General features: G+C 37.4%; 1 protein-coding gene across 1 annotated transcript in view; it reads right to left on the bottom strand.

The window, feature by feature from the left end:
• Nucleotides 1-23,917, bottom strand: part of BTK (Bruton tyrosine kinase) — a 303,295-nt gene that overhangs the window by 107,403 nt on the left and 171,975 nt on the right. The window contains exon 7 of the mRNA XM_053698951.1: nucleotides 12,261-12,328. Coding sequence (XP_053554926.1) covers nucleotides 12,261-12,328 — 68 coding nt within the window. The remainder of the gene's footprint in view (nucleotides 1-12,260; nucleotides 12,329-23,917) is intronic.

Here is a 23,917-nt window from a genome sequence, read left to right as displayed (position 1 = left end):
AGGGGTATAAGTAGTAGCATCTATGTGTAGTTCCTATAGAGCTTGAGAAAGGCTGTCATCAGCCGAAATGCGTTGCTCTTGATTTTGGACCATCTTGGACCATCTGGGCCACCATAGTCTTACGAGACACACGTCTGTACTGAGACAAACTGAGCCAAACACTTCACTGACCTGTCGGAGTAATCCAGTTAAAAATTGTAAACGGAGCAGTCGGTAAATTAAAGGATTCTGACAGGCGTAGGAGATCCGCCGAATATCTTGATATCAACATTAATGAGGAAGATAGGACGATAGCTCTGGTAAAGCTGTGGGTCTTTGCCTTTTTTTGGGATCATTAAGACCATCGCCTATAGATACTTGGGTGGTAGGGAGCCCACTTCAAATAAATATAGGATTTTGCCGAATATCTTGTATATCTTGAATATCAAATAATAGGATTTTGCCAAATATCTTGATATCAACATTAATGATGAAGTTTATTAAGACCGTCGCCTATAAATACTTGGGTGGTAGGGAGCCCACTTCAAATATTCTGGCGAACAGCCTTTGGAGATATGGTAAGAGTATATTAATATAGGTTTTATAACATAAACATATTTATACATGCAAGGTTCATCTTGTCTTTTTTATTTATATGTGTATTTTTTTCTCACATACTTTTTGTGATAACATTTTCAACTGATTCATAATCAGAGCACTGAGGAATTCTGAATTGGGGGGGCTGGGGGATACAATAGTGAGGTGGTACAGTGAGGTACAATACCGAGGTGGTACAGTGAAGTACTATAGTGAGGTGGTACAGTGAGTTACTATAGTCAATCCCTACTGTACTGGTGGAAGAGTCTCAGTCAGTGCTAATGGGTTAGGGAGCGCAATACTTGCCTTGCCCTGAGCGCTGACAACTCATGCTATGCCCCTGGGCCCATCTCAAGTTGACACTAGGACCAGATAGTAAGTGGATATATCAATCAAAGCAGCAATACATTAACATTGTAAAAATCTAAATTAGGACATCAGGAACCCTTAACTCAAAACCTGCTGAATCGTAATTATCTGGGTTCACCATGTCCCATATTACCCAGGAGGGTCTCGGGAAGCATGTGCCCTGAGACAGATGATCCTGAGAAATCCACCACAAGAGAGAGTCTCTGGTCAACTGATCCAGATCTATACTCTGAGACAGATCTGAATTATCCCCGTTCCATTGTCTGAGCATGCATAACTGCAGAACTCTCAAATGAAATCGAGCAAAAGGAATGATGTCCATGGAAGCGACCATTAGACCAATTACCTCCATACACTGATCCACTGATGGCTGAACAGTAGACTGAAGAGAGAGGCAAGAGGAGAGAAGTTTTGATTTCTGACCTCCATCAGAAAAATAGTCATAGATAGTGAATCTATGATTGTCCCTAAGAAGCAAACCCTTGTAGTTGGAACAAGGGAACTCTTCTCCAGATTCAGTTTCCAACCGTGGGAACGTAGAAAAGACAACAAGATCTCTGTATGCGAGTTTGCTTGTTAAAAAGATGGCGCCTGAACCAATATGTCGTCCAGATAAGTTGCCACTGCAATTCCCCGAGCCCTGACAACTGCCATGAGAGCCCCCAGAACCTTTGAGAAAATTCTGGGAGCTGTGGCAAGGCCAAATGGAAGAGCAACAAACTAAAAGTGCTTGTCTTGAAAAGCAAATCTCAGGAACTGGTGATGATCCCTATGGATGGGAACATAAATATAGGCATCTTTCAGGTCTATGGTCGTCACGAACTGACCTTCTTGGATCAAGGAAAAAATGGAAAGAATGGTTTCCATTTTGAAGGATGGAACCCTGAGAAACTTGTTGAGACTCTTTAGGTCTAAAATGGGTCAAAAAGTTCCCTCTTTTTTGGGAACCACAAAGAGCTTTGAATAAAATCCTAGACCCTGTTCTCTTACTGGGACAATCACTCCCAATGAAGAGAGGTCCTGAACGCACCTTAAGAATGCCTCTCTTTTAACCTGATCCGCAGATAACCTTGAGAGGAGAAATCTGCCCTGGGGAGGACGAGATTTGAATTCTATTTTGTAACCCTGAGATACTATGTCCACAGCTCAAGGATCTGGGACATCTCGTATCCATGCTTGACAAAACAGGGAAAGTCTGCCCCCCACTTGATCTGATCCCGGACCGGGGGCAGACCCTTCATGCTGACTTAGACTCAGCTGAGGGTTTCTTTGATTGTTTCCCCTTGTTTCAAGACTGATTGGGTCTCCAAGAAGACTTGGACTGCTCCTGCTTGGAAGAGGAAGCAGAAGACTTTTGACCACTTTTGACCTTTGAAGTTACAAAAGGAATGAAAATTACTTTGACGTCCTTTAGGTCTGTTCTTCTTGTCTTGTGGTAGAAAAGACCCCTTTCCACCCGTAATATCAGAAATTATTTCTGCCAGACCAGGCCCAAACAAGGGCTTACCCTTGTAAGGAAGCGCCAGGAGCTTACACTTTGAGGAAACATCAGCTGACCAAGATTTTAGCCACAGGTCCCTAGGACAGTGAAGCCAGACACCTTGGCTCCCAGTCTATAGATTTGCATGTTAGCATCAGAGATAAAAGAATTGGCAAATTTGAGAGCCTTAATCCTATCTTGGATCTTCTCCAACGGAGATTCTTCTAAAATTAATTCAGACAAGGCATTGCACCAATAAGATGCCACACTTGCTACTGTTGCAATACAAACTGCAGGTTGCCCTTGAAGACCCTGATGAACAAACATCTTCTTTAAATAAGCCTCCAGCTTTTATTTCCATGGGATTCTTAAAAGAACAGCTATCCTTGATAGGGATCATAGTTCTCTTAGCCAGAGTAGAAAGAGACCCTTCTACTTTAGGAACTGTGCGCCATGAATCTTTAATGGAGTCAGCAACAGGAAACATCTTTTTAAAGGCAGGAGACGGGGAGAAAGGTATCCCTGGCTTTTCTCATTCCTGTGAAATAATCTCTGTTACATGGTCTGGAACAGGAAACACTTCCACAGAGGAAGGAACATAATAGTATTTGTTAAGCTTACTAGATTTCTTAGGATTGACAGCGACAGAAGAATCAGAGTCGTCCAAAGTAGCCAGTACCTCCTTTAACAGTACAGGGAGGTGTTCAAGCTTAAATCTGAAGTTTACCTCTTCTGAGTCAGTCAAAGGAATTATACTGTCCGAATTTGAGATTTCACCCTCAGAAGATACTGAGGTATCCTCCTCATCAGGCTTATGAGGGAGAGCAACCTGTGTAGCAGCAGATGGAACAGACACCTCGTATTTCCTCTTGTGCTTCCCTAACATGGGGAAAGCAGATAAAGCTGCAGATACCGCTGAAGATATCTGTGCGGCAAAATCTGATGGCAAATAAACTCCTCCAGGAGGCTGAGAGGAATTTCAGGGCACTATATGTGTATCAATTGAGGCTTGGGACGTTTGAGGAGAAATCTGTGGCATTGCCTGAACAGCATCATCCTGAGAGACATGAGGCTCAGCAACAAGTAGTTTATCTTTACATTTTTAAGTCCTTTCTAAACATGAGGAACAAAATTGCATAGGTAAAACAATTTTGGCCTCAAGACACAATAAGCATTTATCCATAGAAACAGACCTCTGTTCCATGTCTATGATAAAAATGTCCAAATTAACTGGAATGACCGGAAAATAAAATGACACTGTCATTTTAAAATTATTCTTTAATTTTTATTTCCTCAGAAAGATGTCTGTTAAGCTTACTCACTATATCTCATAGAATTTGTTAAGCTTACTCACTATATCTCATAGAATTTGTTAAGTTTACTCGCTATCTTAAGCAAAAAATAAAATGGTACCTCTACACCTCAGATTGACCGAGGTGCCCTACCTGACCCTTCGATCTCAGAAGATAGGAAAATGGCTAAACAATCGATCGATAAACGATCCGACACTCAGATGCCGCTCCGTTCAGGAACTCAGCCGGATGAAGGGGAGGGGTCACGTAACCGGCAGAAAATAAAATGTGCAGCTAAACTAAAATTGCGCTTTTTTCAACATAACTGACGAGTATATTTAGACAAAGATGACAAAGCTAGATATCTAGAGATCTACGATCTTAAAAGTCTTGATGAAAAAAACCTATATAAACAGCCTCAGGAGGGACATCCCAAAACCATATGGAAATTAAAGGGACAGTCAAGTCCAATTTTTTTCTTCTTGATTTAAATAGGGTATGTCATTTTAAACAACTTCCCAATTTACTTTTATCACCAATTTTGCTTTATTCTCTTGGTATTCTTAGTTGAAAGCTAAACCTAGAAGGTTCATATGCTAATTTCTTAGACCTTGAAGACTGCCTCTAATCTGAATGCATTTGGCATTTGGCACTGATTGGCTAAAATCTGTCAAAACAACTGAAATAAGGGGGCAATCAGCAGAAGCTTAGATACAAGGTAATTGCAGAGGTAAAAAGTGTATTAATATAACTGTCGGCTATATTATGAGTTTTGCGTTATGGCTGGCTCGCTACTAACTTTCAAGTTATTTCCACTGCTCACCTTTAATAGCGCTGCTATTACAGGTTTGCAAAAAATTGCGTTTGCGAGCAATATGGCAGCATTGAGCTCCATTCTGCACACAATAGTATAGTGGCGGCGGCGACGTTAGGGGTGGCAGATTAAGGTTTAATAAATTTATGTAGGTGGCGGCGACATTGAGGGTGGCAGATTAGGGGTTAATAAGTGTAGGTAGGTGGCGGTGACATTGGGGGCGGCAGATTAGGGGTTAATAAGTGTAGGTAGGTGGCGGCAACAGTGGGGGCGGCAGATTAGGGGTTAATAACATTTAACTAGTGTTTATGATGCGGGAGTGCGGCGGTTTAGGGTTTAATATGTTTATTATTGTTGCAGCGATGTCTGGAGCGGCAGATTAGGGGTTAATTAATTTATTTTAGTGTTTGCGATGCGGGAGGGCCTCGGTTTAGGGGTTAATAGGTAGTTTATGGGTATTAGTGTACTTTGTAACACTTTAGTTATGTGTTTTATGGTACAGCTTTGTAACGTAAAACTCATAAATACTGACTTTCAGGTGACGGTACGGATCTTGTAGTTATGGTCTGTACCGCTCACTTTTTGGCCGGACAGGCAAACTCGTAATACCGGCGCTATGGAAGTCCCATTGAAAAAGGACTTTTTGAAAGGTGCGGTAGTTACGTTGCGTGATGGCCAAAAAAGTGTGAGGTACAGCTGTACCTACAAGACTCGTAATAGCAGCGGTAGTGAAAAAGCAGCGTTATACTCATAAAGCAAAACTCGTAATCTAGCCGATGGTTAGTTATGAAAAACTGGGGAATGGGTAATAAAGGGATTATCTTTCTTTTTAAACAACAAATATTCTGGTGTTGACAGTCCCTTTAACCCCTTAGTCTCACACATATACCAAGTGCCTGCACACTGCCAAATAAAAACCTTCCTAAAGGATTAAATATGACCCAATAATTACTGCAGAAAACTCTCTTCAGTTCAAGTCTCCAACACCTAGAAGACAAAAGCACTTACCTGCAATCTAGCTGTCCGGCAGGAAGACAGCTCACCAGGCGTGTAAGGACACATACGGTGAGATTACGAGTTTTTGTCGGTAAGGCTTGCGGGGCTAACAAGCCTTTTTTTCCCACCACTCCCTTAAGACAACGCTGGTATTACAGGTTTTCTGCAAGCCGGCGTTAGCCCCAAAAAGGTGAGCGTAGAGCAAAATTTAGCTCCACATCTCACCTCAATACCAGCGTTGCTTACGGTAGCGGTAAGCTAGCTAAACGTGCTCGTGCACGATTTCCCCATAAGAAACAATGGGGCTGAGCTGGCTGAAAAAAAAACCTAACACCTGCAAAAAAAGCAGCTTCTAACGCAGCCCCATTGTTTCCTATGGGGAAAATAAATCTATGTCTACACCTAACACCCTAACATGAACCCCGAGTCTACACACCCCTAATCTTACACTTATTAACCCCTAATCTGCCGTCCCCGCTATCGCTGACACCTACATTATATTATTAACCCCTAATCTGCCGCTCCGGACACCGCCGCCACCTACATTATCCCTATGAACCCCTAATCTACTGCCCCCAACATCGCTGCCACCTACATTATAGTTATTAACCCCTAATCTGTCCCCCCAACGTCGCCGCAACTATATTAAATTTATTCACCCCTAATCTTCCGACCCCAACGTCGCCGCTACTATATTAAATTTATTAACCCCTAAACCTAAGTCTAACCCTAAGTCTAACCCCCCCTAACTTAAATATAATTTAAATTAAACTAAATAAATTTAACATAATTAAATAAATTAATCCTATTTAAAACTAAATACTTACCTATAAAATAAACCCTAAACTAGCTACAATATAACTAATAGTTACATTGTAGCTAGCTTAGGATTTATATTTATTTTACAGGCAACTTTGTATTTATTTTAACTAGGTACAATAGTTATTAAATAGTTATTAACTATTTAATAACTACCTAGCTAAAATAAGTACAAAATTACCTGTAAAATAAACCCTAACCTAGGTTACAATTACACCTAACACTACACTATCATTAAATAAATTACCTAAACTACCTACAATTAAATACAATTAAATTAAAAAAACTAAATTACGAAAAAAACAACAACACTAAATTACAGAAAAAAATCTAATCTAATCAGCTCTTTCACCTGTAAAAAAAATACAATACCCCCCCCCCAACATTAAAATCCACCACCCACACACCCAACCCTACTCTAACACCCACCCAATCCCCCCTTAAAAAACCTAACACTACCCCCCTGAAGATCTCCCTACCTTGAGCCGTCTTCACCCAGCCGGGCACAAGTGGACCTCCAGAGGGGCAGAAGTTTTCATCCAATCCGGGCAGAAGAGGTCCTCCAAGCGACAGCATCTTCAAGCCAACCACCGCGGAGTCATCCTCTTCAAATGACGTCCTAACACTGAATGAAGGTTCCTTTAAATGACGTCATCCAAGATGGCGTCCCTTGAATTCCGATTGGCTGATAGGAGTCTATCAGCCAATCTGAATTAAGGTAGGAAAAATCCTATTGGCTGATCCAATCAGCCAATAGGATTGAGCTTGCATTCTATTGGCTGATTGGAACAGCCAATAGAATGCAAGCTCAATCCTATTGACTGATCCAATCAGCCAATAGGATTGAACTTCAATCCTATTGGCTGATTGGATCAGCCAATAGGATTTTTCCTACCTTAATTCAGATTGGCTGATAGAATCCTATCAGCCAATCGGAATTCAAGGGATGCCATCTTGGATGACGTCATTTAAAGGAACCTTCATTCAGTGTTAGGACGTCATTTGAAGAGGATGACTCCGCGTCGGCTGGCTTGAAGATGGACCTGCTCCACTCCGGATGGATAAAGATAGAAGATGCTGCTTGGATGAAGACTTCTGCCGCTTGGAGGACCTCTTCTGCCCGGATCAGATGAAAACTTTTGCCCCTCTGGAGGTCCACTTGTGCCCGGCTGGGTAAAGACGGCTCAAGGTAGGGAGATCTTCAGGGGGGTAGTGTTAGGTTTTTTTAAGGGGGGATTGGGTGGGTTTTAGAGTAGGGTTGGGTGTGTGGGTGGTGGGTTTTAATGTTGGGGGGGTATTGTATTTTTTTTACAGGTGAAAGAGCTGATTACTTTGGGGCAATGCCCCGCAAAAGGCCCTTTTAAGGGCTATTTGTAATGTAGTATAGGGTAGGGAATTTTATTATTTTGGGGGGATTTTTTATTTTATTAGGGGGATTAGATTAGGTGTAATTAGTTTAAAATTCTTGTAATTATTTTTTCCCCCTGTAATTTAGTTTTTTTTTTTTCTTCGTAATTTAGTTTAATTTAATTGTATTTAATTGTAGGTAGTTTAGATAATTTATTTAATGATAGTGTAGTGTTAGGTGTAATTGTAACTTAGGTTAGGGTTTATTTTACAGGTAATTTTGTACTTATTTTAGCTAGGTAGTTATTAAATAATTAATAACTATTTAATAACTATTGTATCTAGTTAAAATAAATACAAAGTTGCCTGTAGAATAAATATAAATCCTAAGCTAGCTACAATGTAACTATTAGTTATATTGTAGCTAGCTTAGGGTTTATTTTATAGGTAAGTATTTAGTTTTAAATAGGATTCATTTATTTAATTGTAGTAATTTTATTTTGTTTAATTTAAATTATATTTAAAGGGCCATTATACACTCATTTTTTCTTTGCATAAATGTTTTGTAGATGATCTATTTATAAAGCCCATAAAGTATGTTTTTTTAAAAAATGTATAATTTTGCTTATTTTTAAATAACATTGCTCTGATATTCAGACTCCTAACCAAGCCCCAAAGTTTTATTTGAATACCGTCAGCTACCTTCTCCAGCTTGCTCCTGTTTGTGTAAAGGGTCTTTTCATATGCAAAAGAAGGGGGAGGGGGGGGAGTGTCTTATTTTCCACTTGCAGTGGGCTTTCCAACTGCCTTTTCAACAGAGCTAAACGGAAAGCTTCTAAGTACGTTTTTAAACCATTTTATACTGGATTTTTATATCAGTATCTGTGCATCTTATTCTTTATAGTAGTGTCTATTACATGCAGTTATATGAAAATGAGTGTATACTGTCCCTTTAAGTTAGGGGGGTTAGGGTTAGGTTTAGACTTAGGTTTAGGGGTTAATACCTTTAATATAGTAGCGCGACGTTGGGGGTGGCAGATTAGGGGTTAATAAATGTAAGTAGGTGTCGGAGATGTTAGGGACGGCAGATTAGGGGTTAATAAAATGTAACTAGTGTTTGCGAGGCGGGAGTGCGGTGGTTTAGGGGTTAATATATTTATTACAGTGGCGGCAATGTCCGGTCGGCAGATTAGGGGTTAATATATTTATTTAAGTGTTTCCGATGTGGGGGGGGGCCTCGGTTTAGGGGTTAATAGGTAGCTTATGTGTGTTAGTGTACTTTTTAGCACTTTAGTTAAGAGTTTTATGTTCCGGCGTTAGCCCATAAAACTCTTAACTACTGACTTTTAAATGCGGTAGGAGTCTTGACAGGAGAGGGTCTACCGCTGACTTCTTCCAAGACTCGTAATACCAGCGTTAGGCAAATCCCATTAAAAAGATAGGATACGCAATTGACGTAAGGGGATTTGCGGTAGCCTTGAGTCGCGGAAGAAAAGTGAGTGGTGAGCCTGTACTTGTCAGACTCGTAATACCAGCGTTAGGAAAAAAGCAGTGTTTGAACCTCTCAACCCTGCTTTTTAAGGCTAACGCCAAACTCGTAATCTAGGCGATATTCCTTACAGAGACCTGTGGAAAAAGAAAGAACAGAGTAACCAACTCTGGCTTTCTGTGACTAGGGCAGTAAATATGTTAGGGAAACAAAGTAAGGACCATCTCACCACTTCCTAACTGCTTAAAAGCCACCACTACTCTTACTCAAGAGATTGATGTGGACACAGCTAAACCCAAATCCTTGCTTGTAGGGAAAAATACCCAAAAAAGGAATCAATATCTTCAGACACCAAACTTCACCTCCTTCACTGACAGAGGCAAAGAGAATTACTGGGGGTTATGGGTAAGGGAAGTGACACTTAACAGTTTTCCTGTGGGCTCTTTGCCTACTCCTGCTGGCCAGGAGTGAATATCCCCACTAGTAATTGGAATGACGTTGTGGACTCTCCATGTCTTAGGAAATAAATTACATTATCCCGTGTAGAACATTGGAATGTTAAATATGTACAGTACATATACAGTAAAACACATGCACGTTTAAATATATATATATATAAACATAAAAATGTGTATATATATATATATATATACACATATATGTATGTATGTATTTATTTATATATATATATACACACACATATTTTGACAAGTATATGTATGTATATATACACATCATAGTCCTTTCCAGTCAATCACCTTGTCATATACAATATACCTTTGAACCCTTATAACTTATTTTACTTAATTTTATGAATAATTTTTTTCAGATAGTGTTTATATGAGTGTAATATTTATTATATTTATGTTGTGTTTAGTGCAACTTTTTTCAACACACTACCTTTTACACAAGCTAACCTGACAATAGTAAAATGCAATTGCGCTCTTACGATTGCATTTAAATTCAACTATCATGTATTTATCTTTGTAGTGTGTTTTTTTTTTCTTTTTTTTTGGAAGTAGATTTTGTGTTTGTGCAATTATTATTTTATAGAAGACAGTAGTCGCGACTTTCTAGTTTTTTTTATTTATTGCTGATATAAGTTCTCACTTTTCCGGACATTTGATACAATATGGTTGCAATATTATAACAGTGAGAACTTATAATATTGCTACCACGCTTTACACTGTTAGAAAAAAGGGTACAGTTGGGGTGAACACTTAGGGTACAACTGCTGTGGTTGTACCCTCAATAGATCAAAATTACACCTTAAGGAACTAATATGTACCATTGAGTGGTAAATAAGGTACAAATATGTTTCCAACTGTCAAAGGGTCCATGTCTGTACCATTTAATCCCCCCAAAACGGTACAATCACTTGTGTGACTAAAAGGTTGAGGGGATGGGTGGTTCAAGGCTGCCAAACCCTGCAAGTCTATATTATTTGTACACCTCAATTATTCATATTCACATAAATGGCAGTCACCCAAAATGAATGCAACATACATGTTGTACAGCAAAATAATTATGTTTAATCATTGTTGGTAATATGCAAGAAGCGGGCAAAGCAAAAAAAAATACTTAATAACCCATATATTCAGTGATATTGTGTTGCTGGTTCTAAATAGCAAACAAGCACTTAACATTCTAATGTTTATATTTAGAGCATCAAGATGTTAACTCTTAAACATAAAACAAATGTATTAACTAAAATTACAAAGATTTTTTTTTTGTTTTAAACTCAATAAAATAAACAAGAGCTGTTTAAGAACCAGTTTAAAAAAAAATAAAAATACAATTTTAACCATTCCCCAGTCACATACATGGACATTGTGTAACACACCATAGCACCATCTGTTGGTTGAAAGTTCCTTGACATGTGTAACACAGCTCCATCTATTGGTAGCAGGTTCATCACCAAAGTGTGTACTGGGGAAATAGATGCATTTGCATATATTTTGCATAGAATGACAATTCAATGTATGGTTGTGAGTTTTATCGTTTATCCCTCCCCTGAATCCCCCTTCTTTTTGTTAGAGTTATATTTTATTATTATGTTGTTTTCTATATGTTTTCTATATATATGTATGTTTTATGTGGCATGTCACTCTAAATTAAATGGGATGTGTTTAGAGTCCAGTACAGAGTGATATAAAACACATTGAGTAGTTCTTTTTGGAATTGGTTGTTTGGCCTGGTACGTTCAGGTGGTTCTGTACCATTCTTTGGATTTGCTATATGGCTACAGTATCCAAACTTTTTTTTAAACTGCAGTGTGGCTATTGGAATACTGTCTGAAAAAAAGTACACATTAAATTAATGCATATTTGAATGTAAATTTAATGGAACAGCATTTGTAATATGCTGTGTTGAGTACAAATTTGCCATCATGAGGTACAAAAAGAGCTTGTCACTGGGGCAGTACCCTTAAAAGGCCAGATTTGCACCATTTTTTAGGGGTACAATATGGTACCATGGCACTGAGGTCCAATCTAGTCACCAAAGGTACATATTTGCCTTTGAAAGGTACAATCTGCAAGGGTACCAATTTGTACCCATGTTAAAGGGTACAGTGGGTGTACCTTTGAGGGTACTGCTCCAGTGACAAGCTGCACATTTTTTCTGACAGTGTATCAAACGTGTTATTAATATCGAAAGCGTTTGTTGCAGTGCGGTCACAATATTATTAGTATAACACGTTCAGAATAGAACACAATTAGATTGTAAACTTTCTCATAAACTTTACTCTCTTAAGAAATGTTTACAAAGCGTAAATATAATAACTGACTATATATGTTTTTAATGCAGATTTAGCTGCTTTGATGCACACTTTTTAAATTAAATTTATATAGATTTTATTGTCTCTTGGCAGCTGTGGTTGAGATGTTAAGGTTTAAAATGCCTTATTTTTAAATATTTCAAGCATGCTGCGTTATAGCAAACAGAGAAAAAAAAAAAAATCAAGCCATGCTCAGTAGCAATTTCGTAGCAGTGGTTTAGGGAATTGTAATTATTCATACAAGAAGAGTACAAAATGCAGATTATCTACACCCTATCTCCTTCTTTATAGGCTGTTACCTGAGGTTCCGTGGGTGCGGGTGGGAGAGGTTTTCTAGATCTGCGCTGTGAGCGGTCAGCTTTAAGTACTGTGAGATGGAGGGAGAAATAGGAAAGTTCAGTGGAAGGATGGCACGCATATATATATATAGTACTGTATGATATATTTTTCATTAATTTATTTATTAATACTTCTATGTGAATTACATATGACAGTGATTTTAAATGTAATTTTTTATTCCATTACTGGTTCTACACTTTGAGCAAAATCAAGACAGCACCAACCGCTGTGCTCTCATGTGGAATATTATAAAATGCTCATTGTCACTGCAAAGCGTAGGGCATCAGATCTTGATACAAAAATAAAAGCCATCTTCATCATCACCAGGAACAAGACTGGTCAATAGAAGGATCATTTGCAACTAGGTGATCAGGAAACCCAGTACTTTCTCACATTAGCCTTAAAGGGACATGGGAGTCCAAATTAAACTTTCAAGGTTGAGATGGATCATGCAATTATAAGAGACTAATTATCAGATGTACTTCTTTATTTCAGTATCCTTTGTTATAAAGGATACCTAGGTAGGCTCAAGAGGAGCAATGTTCTTCTGGGAGCAAGAGGGGGATTAAGCACATATGCCTGTTGTCATTGGCTCATCAGATGTGTTCAACTTAGTCCCAGTAGTGCATTGCTCCTCTACAACAGTGCAATAATAAACTGCTCTAACACAATGGAACATTTTCTTTTTGGACTTGTATGTCCCTATGGCATTCCTGGCATTGGCTAGCTGTCTATCTATTATAGTTTGCCATGTGAAAACTTTGTATTTTCATGGCTTCCTTTTCTATGACATTCCAATCCATAAGAAGCGCCACCATTTATTTAGTTAAATCTCAATTATTCAAACAAGAGACAAGAAAGATCTCTTTTCTTTTATGAGATAGTGAGGCCATTAGATGTGTCCTTTAATTTCAGGTTGGAGCGCATACATGCTCTTTTACAGGATGTTTCAGTTGCCTTGGGGGTTGAGGATCCTCAATCTGCAGAAAATCTGCTAACAAGATTGACAAATTCTTCAAGGCAGCCGGAAAAAAAAGCCATCGAACTTCCCTGTTCCTGATTCAGTTTCTGGTCTAATTAACAAGGAACAGAAATTCCCTTTGTTCAATCTGCCAAATTCAAAACCATGTTCCCTTTATCCTCTAAAAAAGTTGGAGGTATTGGCAATCACTCTATTTATTATAGTTTGCCATGTGAAAACTGTGTATTTTTTGTTTTTTGGGGGGGGAGAGGGTCTTTTCTATGATACAGAAGTGGCGCTCTAACTGTTGTGAGCGAGGAAAAAGGGATTGATTGTGCACGTTGGGTTTTTTGCTCGTATTACAAGTTATATACATGTTTAAATATGAATATGTATGGATATATATATATATATATATATATATATATATATATATATGTCTATATATGCGTACGTTTATATGTAGTTACAGACATTTACACACATATAAACACATAAATACATATGTACACACATTAAAGCCCTTTGCAGTTAAAGGGACAGTCTAGTCCAAAATAAACTTTCATGATTCAGATAGAGCATGTAATTTTAAACAATTTTCCAATTTACTTTTATCACCAATTTTGCTTTGTTCTCTTGGTATTCTTAGTTGAAAGCTTAACCTAGGAGGTTCATATGCTAATTTCTTAGACCTTGAAGGCCGCCTCTTTTCAGAATGCATTTTAACAGTTTTTTTTACCACTAGAGGGTGTTAGTTCATTTGTTTCATATAGATAACACTGTGCTCATGCACGTGAAGTTACCTGGGAGCCAGCACTGATTGGCTAAACTGCAAGTCTGTCAAAAGAACTGAAATAAAGGGTCAGTTTGCAGAGGCTTAGATACAAGATAATCACAGAGGTAAAAAGTATATAAATATAACTGTCTTGGTTATGCAAAACTGGGGAATGGGTAATAAAGGGATTATCTATCTTTTAAAACAATAAAAATTCTGGTGTAGACTGTCCCTTTAAGTAGATGAAAACATGAAAAAACATATTTATGCTATATTTATATTTAATAAAGGTTTTATTTATGTATTTACTGTAAATATTTCCCATTCCAATGTTCTGCAGAATATTTTCTTCATAAAGTATATATTACTATATATATCTGTATATCGCAATACCTATATATAATCATCTATATATATAGATATAGATATATATTGTACCAAAATTCCATCAGATATATATATAAATATGTATTTATGAATAACTAGAACATATTCTTCTATATGAAGAACATTGGAATGTGAAATATTCATATTTTCATGTCGGGTTGGCGTGCTTGAGAATATAAGATTGGGTTTGCGCGCAAGTAGGGTATTAGTTCTCCCACCCCCAACTTTTTTGCTCCTTTGACTTCTATGGGGGAATACGTTATTGAGTGCGATATTTTGAGTTCAGCTTTTTACGCGCGTTGGGTTAGTGCGTTATCAAAAATGGTTTACTTTCAAATGCGTGCCTATTTCTACAGCAGTTAACGCGTAATAGCGCTCTGCTTGTAATCTGGCCCTTAATTAGTTAAGTCTCTAAAATTTTTTGATTTGAGACCTTTTATCCTCCTCAGAGAATCTACAAACAGGGCAGAGAAGTGGACAGGAGTTCAGCCAAGCAGTGAAAATCTTCTCACAGTGTTGACAAGCCACAGCCTTCCAGGTGAAATGTGGGCATGCCCCCCAATCCCTTGGTCTACAGTGAGCTGCTCCTTACAGATTCTTGGCACTGTGCTTGCACTGCCTCAAATAGGCCCATCTACTGGAAGCAGTCTTCTGCAGCTATGGTGAGCAAGGTAGACGAAGATGCTGAAAGGTAAGTACAATGCACCTTCATAGTATTCAGGCTATTTTCATGATGTACACATTTCACATAGCCTGGGGACACATTAAAATACACCATTTAACACTACACTTGTAGACACTTTTGGCTTTTTAAAAAAGACCTAAAAATGGCTTACTGATATTTTATATCTACTGGTTTAATCAAATTTTAAGGGGCAGTCTAGTCAAAATTAAGTTTTCATGATCAGACAGGGCATGCAATTTTAAAAAACTTTCTAATTTACTTTTATCATCAAATTTGTATGCCCTCTTGGTATTCTTTACTGAAAGCTAAACCTAGGTAGGCTCATATTTTAATTTCTAAGCCCATGAAGGTTGCTCTTATCTCAGTGCATTTTGACAGTTGTTCACAGCTAGACAATGCTAGTTTATGTGTGCTATATATTACATTGTGCTCACTCCTGTGCAGTTATTTATGAGTCTGCACTGATTGTCAAAAATGCAAGTCTGGCAAAAGAACTGAGATAAGGGGGCAGTCTGCAGAGGCTTTGATACAAGGTAATCACAGAGCTAAAAAGTGTATTAATATAACTGTGTTGGTTACATAAAACTGGGAAATGTGTAATAAAGGGATTATCTATCTTTTTAAACAATAACAATTCTTGAGTAGACTCACCCTTTAAAGTAGCAATTTCAATAAATTTTCTTTTAAAGTGACAGTAGGCAATTACTGTAATCCTTACAATTTTACATTTAAAAACATGTGCAGATCAGATCTTTGAACATAATGCTTAGTTTACCCCTTCTCAACAGTTTTGATATGTAACAATGTGTTGGTGTGTCCCCATGCTCAGTCTATGTCTAATGCTAGACAGGGTCCTAATCAAGAAGGAATGAAACAAAACAGGCATTCCCTCAGCCAAATTAAAAAACATGTTCCCTTTACCCTTTGAAAAATTAAAGGTATAAGTGACCATTCCAAAGGTGGATAATATCATCTCCACTTTGGCTAGGTGGACTACCATTCCTTTAGAGCAAAGCTTTCCAAACTTTTCATATTGGTGACACACTTTTTAGACCTACATCATTTCGTGACACAGTAAATCAGTTGTACTAGCAAAAAGGAGGCTAAACTAACTTGTTTTAAGAGATACAGACACATACATAAATTATATAATAACTAAATGTATTTACAAGTAACAGTATGTATGTGCAAGAATTAAAAAAAAGTTTATAATAACTACACCAATAACTACTTACTATTTTAATGGGATGTATGAGGTTGATGGGATGAACACAATTTCTGAATATTTGGTGGAATATTAGATAAAGACACTCGCATTTCATCATCAAGCATTTTTAAGCTTCCACTTCGTATCCATATATCAAGAGCAGGAGCAGCAATGCACTACTGGGAGTTAGCTGCAAAATAAACCCCACTGACTTCTGGCTTCAGCTCAGCGTTTAAGCTGCCGCCCTCAGAGCTCGGTGAGTCCGATTGACTACTGCCCACACTGCAAACACACTGCTGTCCCACTCACTGACTACACGTGCAGTCAGGAGCCAATGTGTCGCCAAAGCCACCAATTGGAATAGTTTCAGTTCCCACTGAGCTATGCCAATAGGTTAAGATGATCTGTGACCCCCTAGGTATCAATCACATGTCAAACATGGGATATGTGTACCAGGCAGGCGGAAATTCAGAAACCCAAAGAAAAATTTACAAAAAATTAAATTTAAAAAAATTTGTGCTGAAGCAGGGACACACCTACACACTGCTGCCGACACACTAGTGTGTCCCGACACACAGTTTGGAAAGCACTGCTTTAGAGGCTAGTACCTCTTTTAAGGATCTTATGAACAGAAAGTTTGAGAGTTTTCACAGGGGAACTTTTGAGCTGGCAGGGTATATGTTTTGTCCAGCTGCAAGTGTAGCATATATACCTAAAGCTTGTAACAACATTTCAAACCTTAATTCCCAAGAAGCTTCCCTTGAAGAAATTGAGGATTGCTTGAGGTTGGTCAAGATTGAAAAAGTTTCATTTGTCATGCAACTATCAAAATAACTCCGATTAATACAAATAATGCTCCTACGGGGGCCTATTTATCAAATGTCTTGTGGACCTGATCCGATAGTGCGGATCAGGTCCGCAAGACATCGCTGAATGCGGAGAGATATATGCTCTTTGTGACCGCTGCTCCATAACTTGTGTTTATGGCGAGTCTGAAGACTCGCCACAAACACGGGCTGTCAAGCTCGTTCGGAGCTTGATAGATAGGCCCCTATGTCTGTTTTGGCTAGAAGAGCCTTATGGCTCAAATCATGGTCTGCTGATTTAGGCCTAGATTACAAATGGAGCGCAAAAATATTATTGTATATTATTATACTATTGAGCTCTAACAAATCGTAAGTTAAATCAATAGTGCTCCCATTCTTGCACTCATATTTTAAGTGGAAAGTAAAAAATTTGTGCTCGAGCGAAAGACTTGCTAATATCTGGAAAACGATTGTGTGGCCACAGTAAATACCTCTCTCTATAGACTTCTATTGATTGTGCTACAAAACCCCTGTTCTGACTTTCGCTCGTGTGCTAACCCAAAGGTATGCAAACCAAACGCTCTAACCTGAAGGTTTCAATACTTAAAATAGCATTGTTCTTCACTCATAAGAAACTTATATTTTATAACATAAATACAGTATATACAGTATATATATATATATATACACATTTAAAATATATATATAGCTACTGTATATATCTATATGTGTGTGTGTATATATCTATCTATCTATATATAGATATTACTATTGTCTGTGTGTGTGTGTATATATATATATATATATATATATATATATATATATATATATAGGGTGGGAAAGAGAGAGAGGTAGAGAGAGAGATTTAAAATTTATTTTAAGTGATGAAGAATGCTATTTCAAGTCTTTCTATTTTAAAAACAAAACAGTGTTAACATTGTTTTAAAGGTATATGGTATATTACAAAGTGTTTGACTGGGAAGGGCTGAAATGTGTATATATATTTATATGTGTATATATTTGTATGTGTGTATACACATATGTACACATATATAAACATCTATACATACACACATACAAATATATACACACACACGCGTATATATATATATATATATATATATATATACACACACACTCACCAACCACTTTATTAGGTACATCTTGCTAGTACCGGGTTAGACCCCCTTTTGCCTTCAGAATTGCCTTAATTATTCGTGGCATAGATTCAACAAGGTGTTGGAGAGATTTTGGTCCATATTGACATGATAGTGTCACGCAGTTGCTGCAGATTTGTCGGCTGCACATCCATGATGCGAATTGACCGTTCCACTACATCCCAAAGGTGCTCTTTTGGATTGAGATCTGGTGACTGTGGAGGCCATTGGAGTACAATGAACTCATTGTTATGTTCAAGAAACCAGTTTTAGATGATTTGAGCTTTGTGACATGGTGCATTATCCTGCTGGAAGTAGCCATCAGAAGATGGGTACACTGTAGTCATAAAGGGATTGACATGGTCAGCAACAATACTCAGGTAGGCCGTGGCATTTAAACAATGCTCAATTGGTACTAAGGGGCCCAAAGTGTGCCAAGAAAATATCCCCCACACCATTACACCACCACCACCAGCCTGAACCATTGATACAATGCAGGATGGATCCATGCTTTCATGTTGTTTACACCAAATTCTGACCCTACCATCTGAATGTTGCAGCTGAAATCGAGATTAATCAGACCAGTCAATGTTTTTCCAATCTTGTATTGTCCAAGTTTGGTGAGCCTGTGCGAATTGTAGCCTCATTTTTCTGTTCTTAGCTGATAGGAGTTGCACCTGGTGTGGTCTTCTGCTGCTGTACCCCATCTGCTGTTACTGTTGCATTTCTATCATCTCAACGAGTCTGCAGATTTTTCTCTGACCTCTGACATCAACAAGGCCTTTTCCTCCACAACACCGCCACTCACTGGATATTTTCTCTTTTTCAGGCCAATCTATGTAAACTCTAGAGATGGTTGTGTGTGAAAATACTACGTTCAAAGTCACTTAAATCTCCTATCTTCTCATTCTGATGCTCGATTTTAACTTCAGCAAGTCGTCTTCACCACATCTAGATGGCTAAATGCATTGAGCTGCTTCCATGTGATAGGCTGATTAGCAATTTGTGTTACCAAGCAATTGAACAGGTGTACCTAATAGGGTGGCTGGTGAGTGTGTATATGTATGTATATATATATATATATATTATATATATATATATATATATATATATATATATATACACATACACACAAACACCTTTCAGCCCTTCCCAGTCAAACACCTTGTCATATACCATATCTATTTCAAACACTTTTTATACATTTATTTAAATAAACAACTTATATTTTACATTTGATATATATGAGTGTAATACTATTTTAATATGTTCTACATTTAAATCAGCTCTTATTTTTTTTTATTTGCTCTTCAGAAAGGCAGTAAGCTGCTGAAATGCATTGAGCAATTTATGTTAAAAGCTGTGTTTTTATTCTCTTATTAAACAAATTTTTTTTACTGTATCTACTCATCGAGTGGACATTGTTTTCCTAACTGCTGATGAAATTAACGCTGTTAAGCTGCATTGAAGCTGTGAGTACTTTCCATTTAGTACTTGGGTGTTAAATGGACAGTATACACCAATTTTAATATAACTGCATATAATATACAATACTATAAATAAGAATATGCACAGATAATTATATAAAAATCCAGTATAAAACCTTTTAAAAACTTACTTAGAAGCTCCCAATTTAGCACTGTTGATGGGTTAGGCTGGGACACCCAATGAAAGGGGCTGATAGCAGACCCTTCCCCCTCCCCTGAATATAAAAAATGGCGCTTCAAGAGCTCAAGACTGTTGTTAAATGCAAGAACCCAGGTGAAAAGAGTTTTCTGGAGGACCGTAATACTGCTTCCAAGTCTGTAAATGTAAACTATTAACATTGTTTATATCGTTTAACCCCTTAACGACCAAGGACGTGCCAGGCACGTCCTACAAAAAAACGGTAGTTAACGACCAAGGACGTGCCTGGCATATTGAGGCATCATGCAATACCCTTTTTTAGGCAACCGATGCAGAGAGGGCCACTCTGTGGTGGCATTGGAGGCATACAAGGGAGGCGGGTGGGCAGCCCATCGCTGGAGGAAGTCCGGTCATGCAGGAAGTCGGATCAGAGTGCGTGTGCGAGGAGACAGGGTGCGGGAGCACGCAGTAGCGGGTGGGACCGCTACACTATGGAAACACTTTAGTGTAAGTGAAGGAGGGAGAGGGGGTAACAAGTTTTAGGAAAGCGATCGGGGAGGGGGGTAAAGTATTTGGGGGGGCAGCTACATTACAGAAAAATTGGGTTTTTCATTTTTTTTTAATAAAAAAAGCAACATTTTTAGCAAACTGGGTACTAGCAGACAGCTGACAGTACCCAAGATGGCGGCAAATAGGTAGAGGGGGGAAGGTTAGAGAGCTGTTTGGGGGGATCAGGGAGGTTGGGGGCTAAGGGGGGATCCAACACTGAAGAATATATAAAAATAAATTATATATATATATATATATATATATATATATATATATATATATATATATATAAAGGCTTTTATTTTAGTACTGACAGACTTTCTGCCAGTACCTAAGATGGTGGTAACAATTGTGAGGTAGGGGAGGGAAGAGAGCTGTTTGAGGGGGGTCAGGGAGGGATCAGGGGGTAGGTGGGGTGTGATTCAGGTAGGAGGCTGATCTCTACACTAAAGCTAAAATTAACCCTACAAGCTACCTAATTAACCCCTTAACTGCTGGGCATAATACAAGTGTGGTGCGCATTTAGCGACCTTCTAATTACTAAAAAGCAATACCAAAGCCATATATGTCTGCTATTTCTGAACAAAGGTGATCCCAGAGAAGCATTTACAACCATTTGTGCAATAATTGCACAAACTGTTTGTAAATAATTTCAGTGAGAAACCTAAAGTTTGTGAAAAAGTTAACAATCTTTTTTATTTGATTGCATTTGGCGGTGAAATGGTGGCATGAAATATACCAAAATGGGCCTAGATCAATACTTTGGGTTGTCTTCTAAAAAAAATATATAAATGTGAAGGTTTATTCAGGGATTCCTGACAGATATCAGTGTTACAATGTAACTATCGCTAATTGTGAAAAAAAAAAAAAAATGGTTTGGAAATAACAAAGTGCTACTTGTACTTATTGCCCTATAACTTGCAAAAAAAGCAAAGAACATGTAAACATTAAATAAACTCAGGACGAAATTTAGAAACTATTTAGCATGGGTGTTTTTTGGTGGTTGTAGATGTGTAACAAATTTTGGGGATCAAAGTAAGAAAAAGTGTGTTTTTTCAATTTTTTCATCATATTTTATAATTTTTTATAGCAAATGATGATATGATGAAAATAATGGTATCGTATTTCTGAAAGATTCACTTGGCTTAAATGTTGAAAACAATGTTATAACCTCTATGAAGCAATTTGCATAACTCTTCTAATAAAATAGTATAGATCCCATTGAGTTTAAGTACATTCTACTTCTCTAAAAGGTAACAAGACTTCCCCAATTGACCAACATACTCCTGAGAGCTCGAGATGCACCATTAGAAAATAGCATGATTTGTGAAGAGATAGGTAGCCTAAAGGCCTTTTTTTAAAATATAATAATACAATATATTGTATTTGTTAGATTGTATTTACAGTGTCATTGCACTGTAAATTGTTCATCACTTTAATATATTCCCATAATTCCTTTTATCTTTGGGGTGTAGGGGGATTAAATTATTTACAAATAGCTCCTTTATTTTTATTTTTCATTTGAAATAGCAGGTTTTCTCTAATTAAACCACGCCTATAGTGAAAATGAAAGCACCCCTATGTGAAAAGCTACATGAGGCAGCAACAAAAATCAACCCCCTAGTGGGGTGAGGTGAGAGAGAGAGACGAGCCCATTTGTAAGGGTGTTCCTGTTGGAGCTTTGAATACAAGCACTCATATTAGCTGTTTACCTAAGTACATTAGTCCTGATTCTGTAAAGGTCTCTGGGCTGGTGAGATTCTTAATCATACGCGCCAGTACTTCTATTTCCCTGGTGGAATTCTATAAAGCAACTTTTTACACTTAAAACAAGGTATCTTGCTAAGGGGCATACACTGCATTTTCGTATGGGAAGGAGATGCATACTTTACAAAAGTGCAAAATGAACATCGTAATATGAAAATCACACAAAATGAATAATTGAACCATTCCCACAAAAAATGTGGAAAAAACATTAGGGCCATTTTACAAGTAGAGTGCAAACGTTTGTGCCTGGGCTATAAGGGGTTTATCATGGTGGTTTGCGCTTGTCAGGCTTACCGTTGGTACTACAAGTTGAAAGTAAACACGATCGCTTAACCGCAATTACGATTTACGCTATGATGATTACTGCGACTTTAGAGCTCTGGTTAACTTTTCCACAAAACATAAAAGTTACACAAAACACTTCAAAAATACATTACAAAGTATAGTTACACTCATAGTAACACCATCTAATAAAAATTATTCAAAAAAAAATATTGCACACAAAAGTTATAAGGGCTCAAAGATATGAGATTCAATTGTTAGGAAAAAAATGTGTGTACATATGTATTTATATGTGTATATATGTATTTATATGTGTATATATGTATTTACAGACATATATACACATAAATACATATGTATACATATATAATAGATATATGTATATTGGAGCCCTTTGCAGTTAAGTAGATGAAAACATGAAAAAGCATATTTATGCGAAATTAATTTTTAGTAAAGGTTTTAACTAGGTATTTAATATAAATATTTACTGTAGAATATTTCCAATGTTCTGCACATACCAGAATATGTTGTATGTATTTTTAAATAGATATTTCTATATATAACTATATATCTATACCTATATATAATTCTATATATATATATATATATATATATATATACATGCGATATTCTAACTTCAGCTTTTTGCGCTCGTCGGGTTAGCAAAAACCGTTTACTTTCAACTCATAATACGAGCACAACCTAAAGCACACAAAAAACGTACTTCTAGCATAATTAACACTCTAGTCTGGTCCTTAAAAATGTCAAAATACAAAGCATAATTGTTTTTTCGTAAAATAGGCTGAGCATAGGCGTTCCATGCACATACATTAAATTGTCTCTTAAAGTCCAGCGTAATTCTGTCAACTTTTACCCATTACAGATCTCACTGTTCTTTTTGTTGCAAACTAAAAAACTGACACGCTTTTATCAAAATACTCAAAACACTAATTATTCTGTAATAATAATTAACAGTGGCAGTGCAATGAAAACAGTGTCATTTGATTTTTATTGGGGAGCAATATTGAACTTTTACATAGCAGAGAGCTATCATTATTTCTATAGAAGACATCTCGCCACTCTTAGGGATAGCCCCTTTTTTAATAGAATTCCATGAGGGCTGCCGCTGCCCCTGTGAGTGTTGGAGTGGAAAAACACTAGACCAACAAATTTCTTAGAATTTGCCCCTAAGTCCCTTTGAAGTGCATTCAAGTAAGCAATGTTTTAGACATATGCAGAATTTGTAATCACTAATGCTCCCCTTAATTGGAAGTAAAGCATTAAGTATGAATTATTGAGTCATTGCACATATCACATTTATAGTTGAATGGTTACTGTATTTTGCTAATTTTGAGACATATTTAATAGTCCACACATCACACATATAAAGATATAAGAAATGCACAAGGAAATAA

Source organism: Bombina bombina, chromosome 1 (genome assembly GCF_027579735.1).
Source record: "Bombina bombina isolate aBomBom1 chromosome 1, aBomBom1.pri, whole genome shotgun sequence".
In the NCBI taxonomy this organism is placed as follows: Eukaryota; Metazoa; Chordata; class Amphibia; order Anura; family Bombinatoridae; genus Bombina; species Bombina bombina.
Note: the sequence above shows the minus strand (reverse complement) of the source record. Positions and strands in the feature narration are given on the sequence as shown.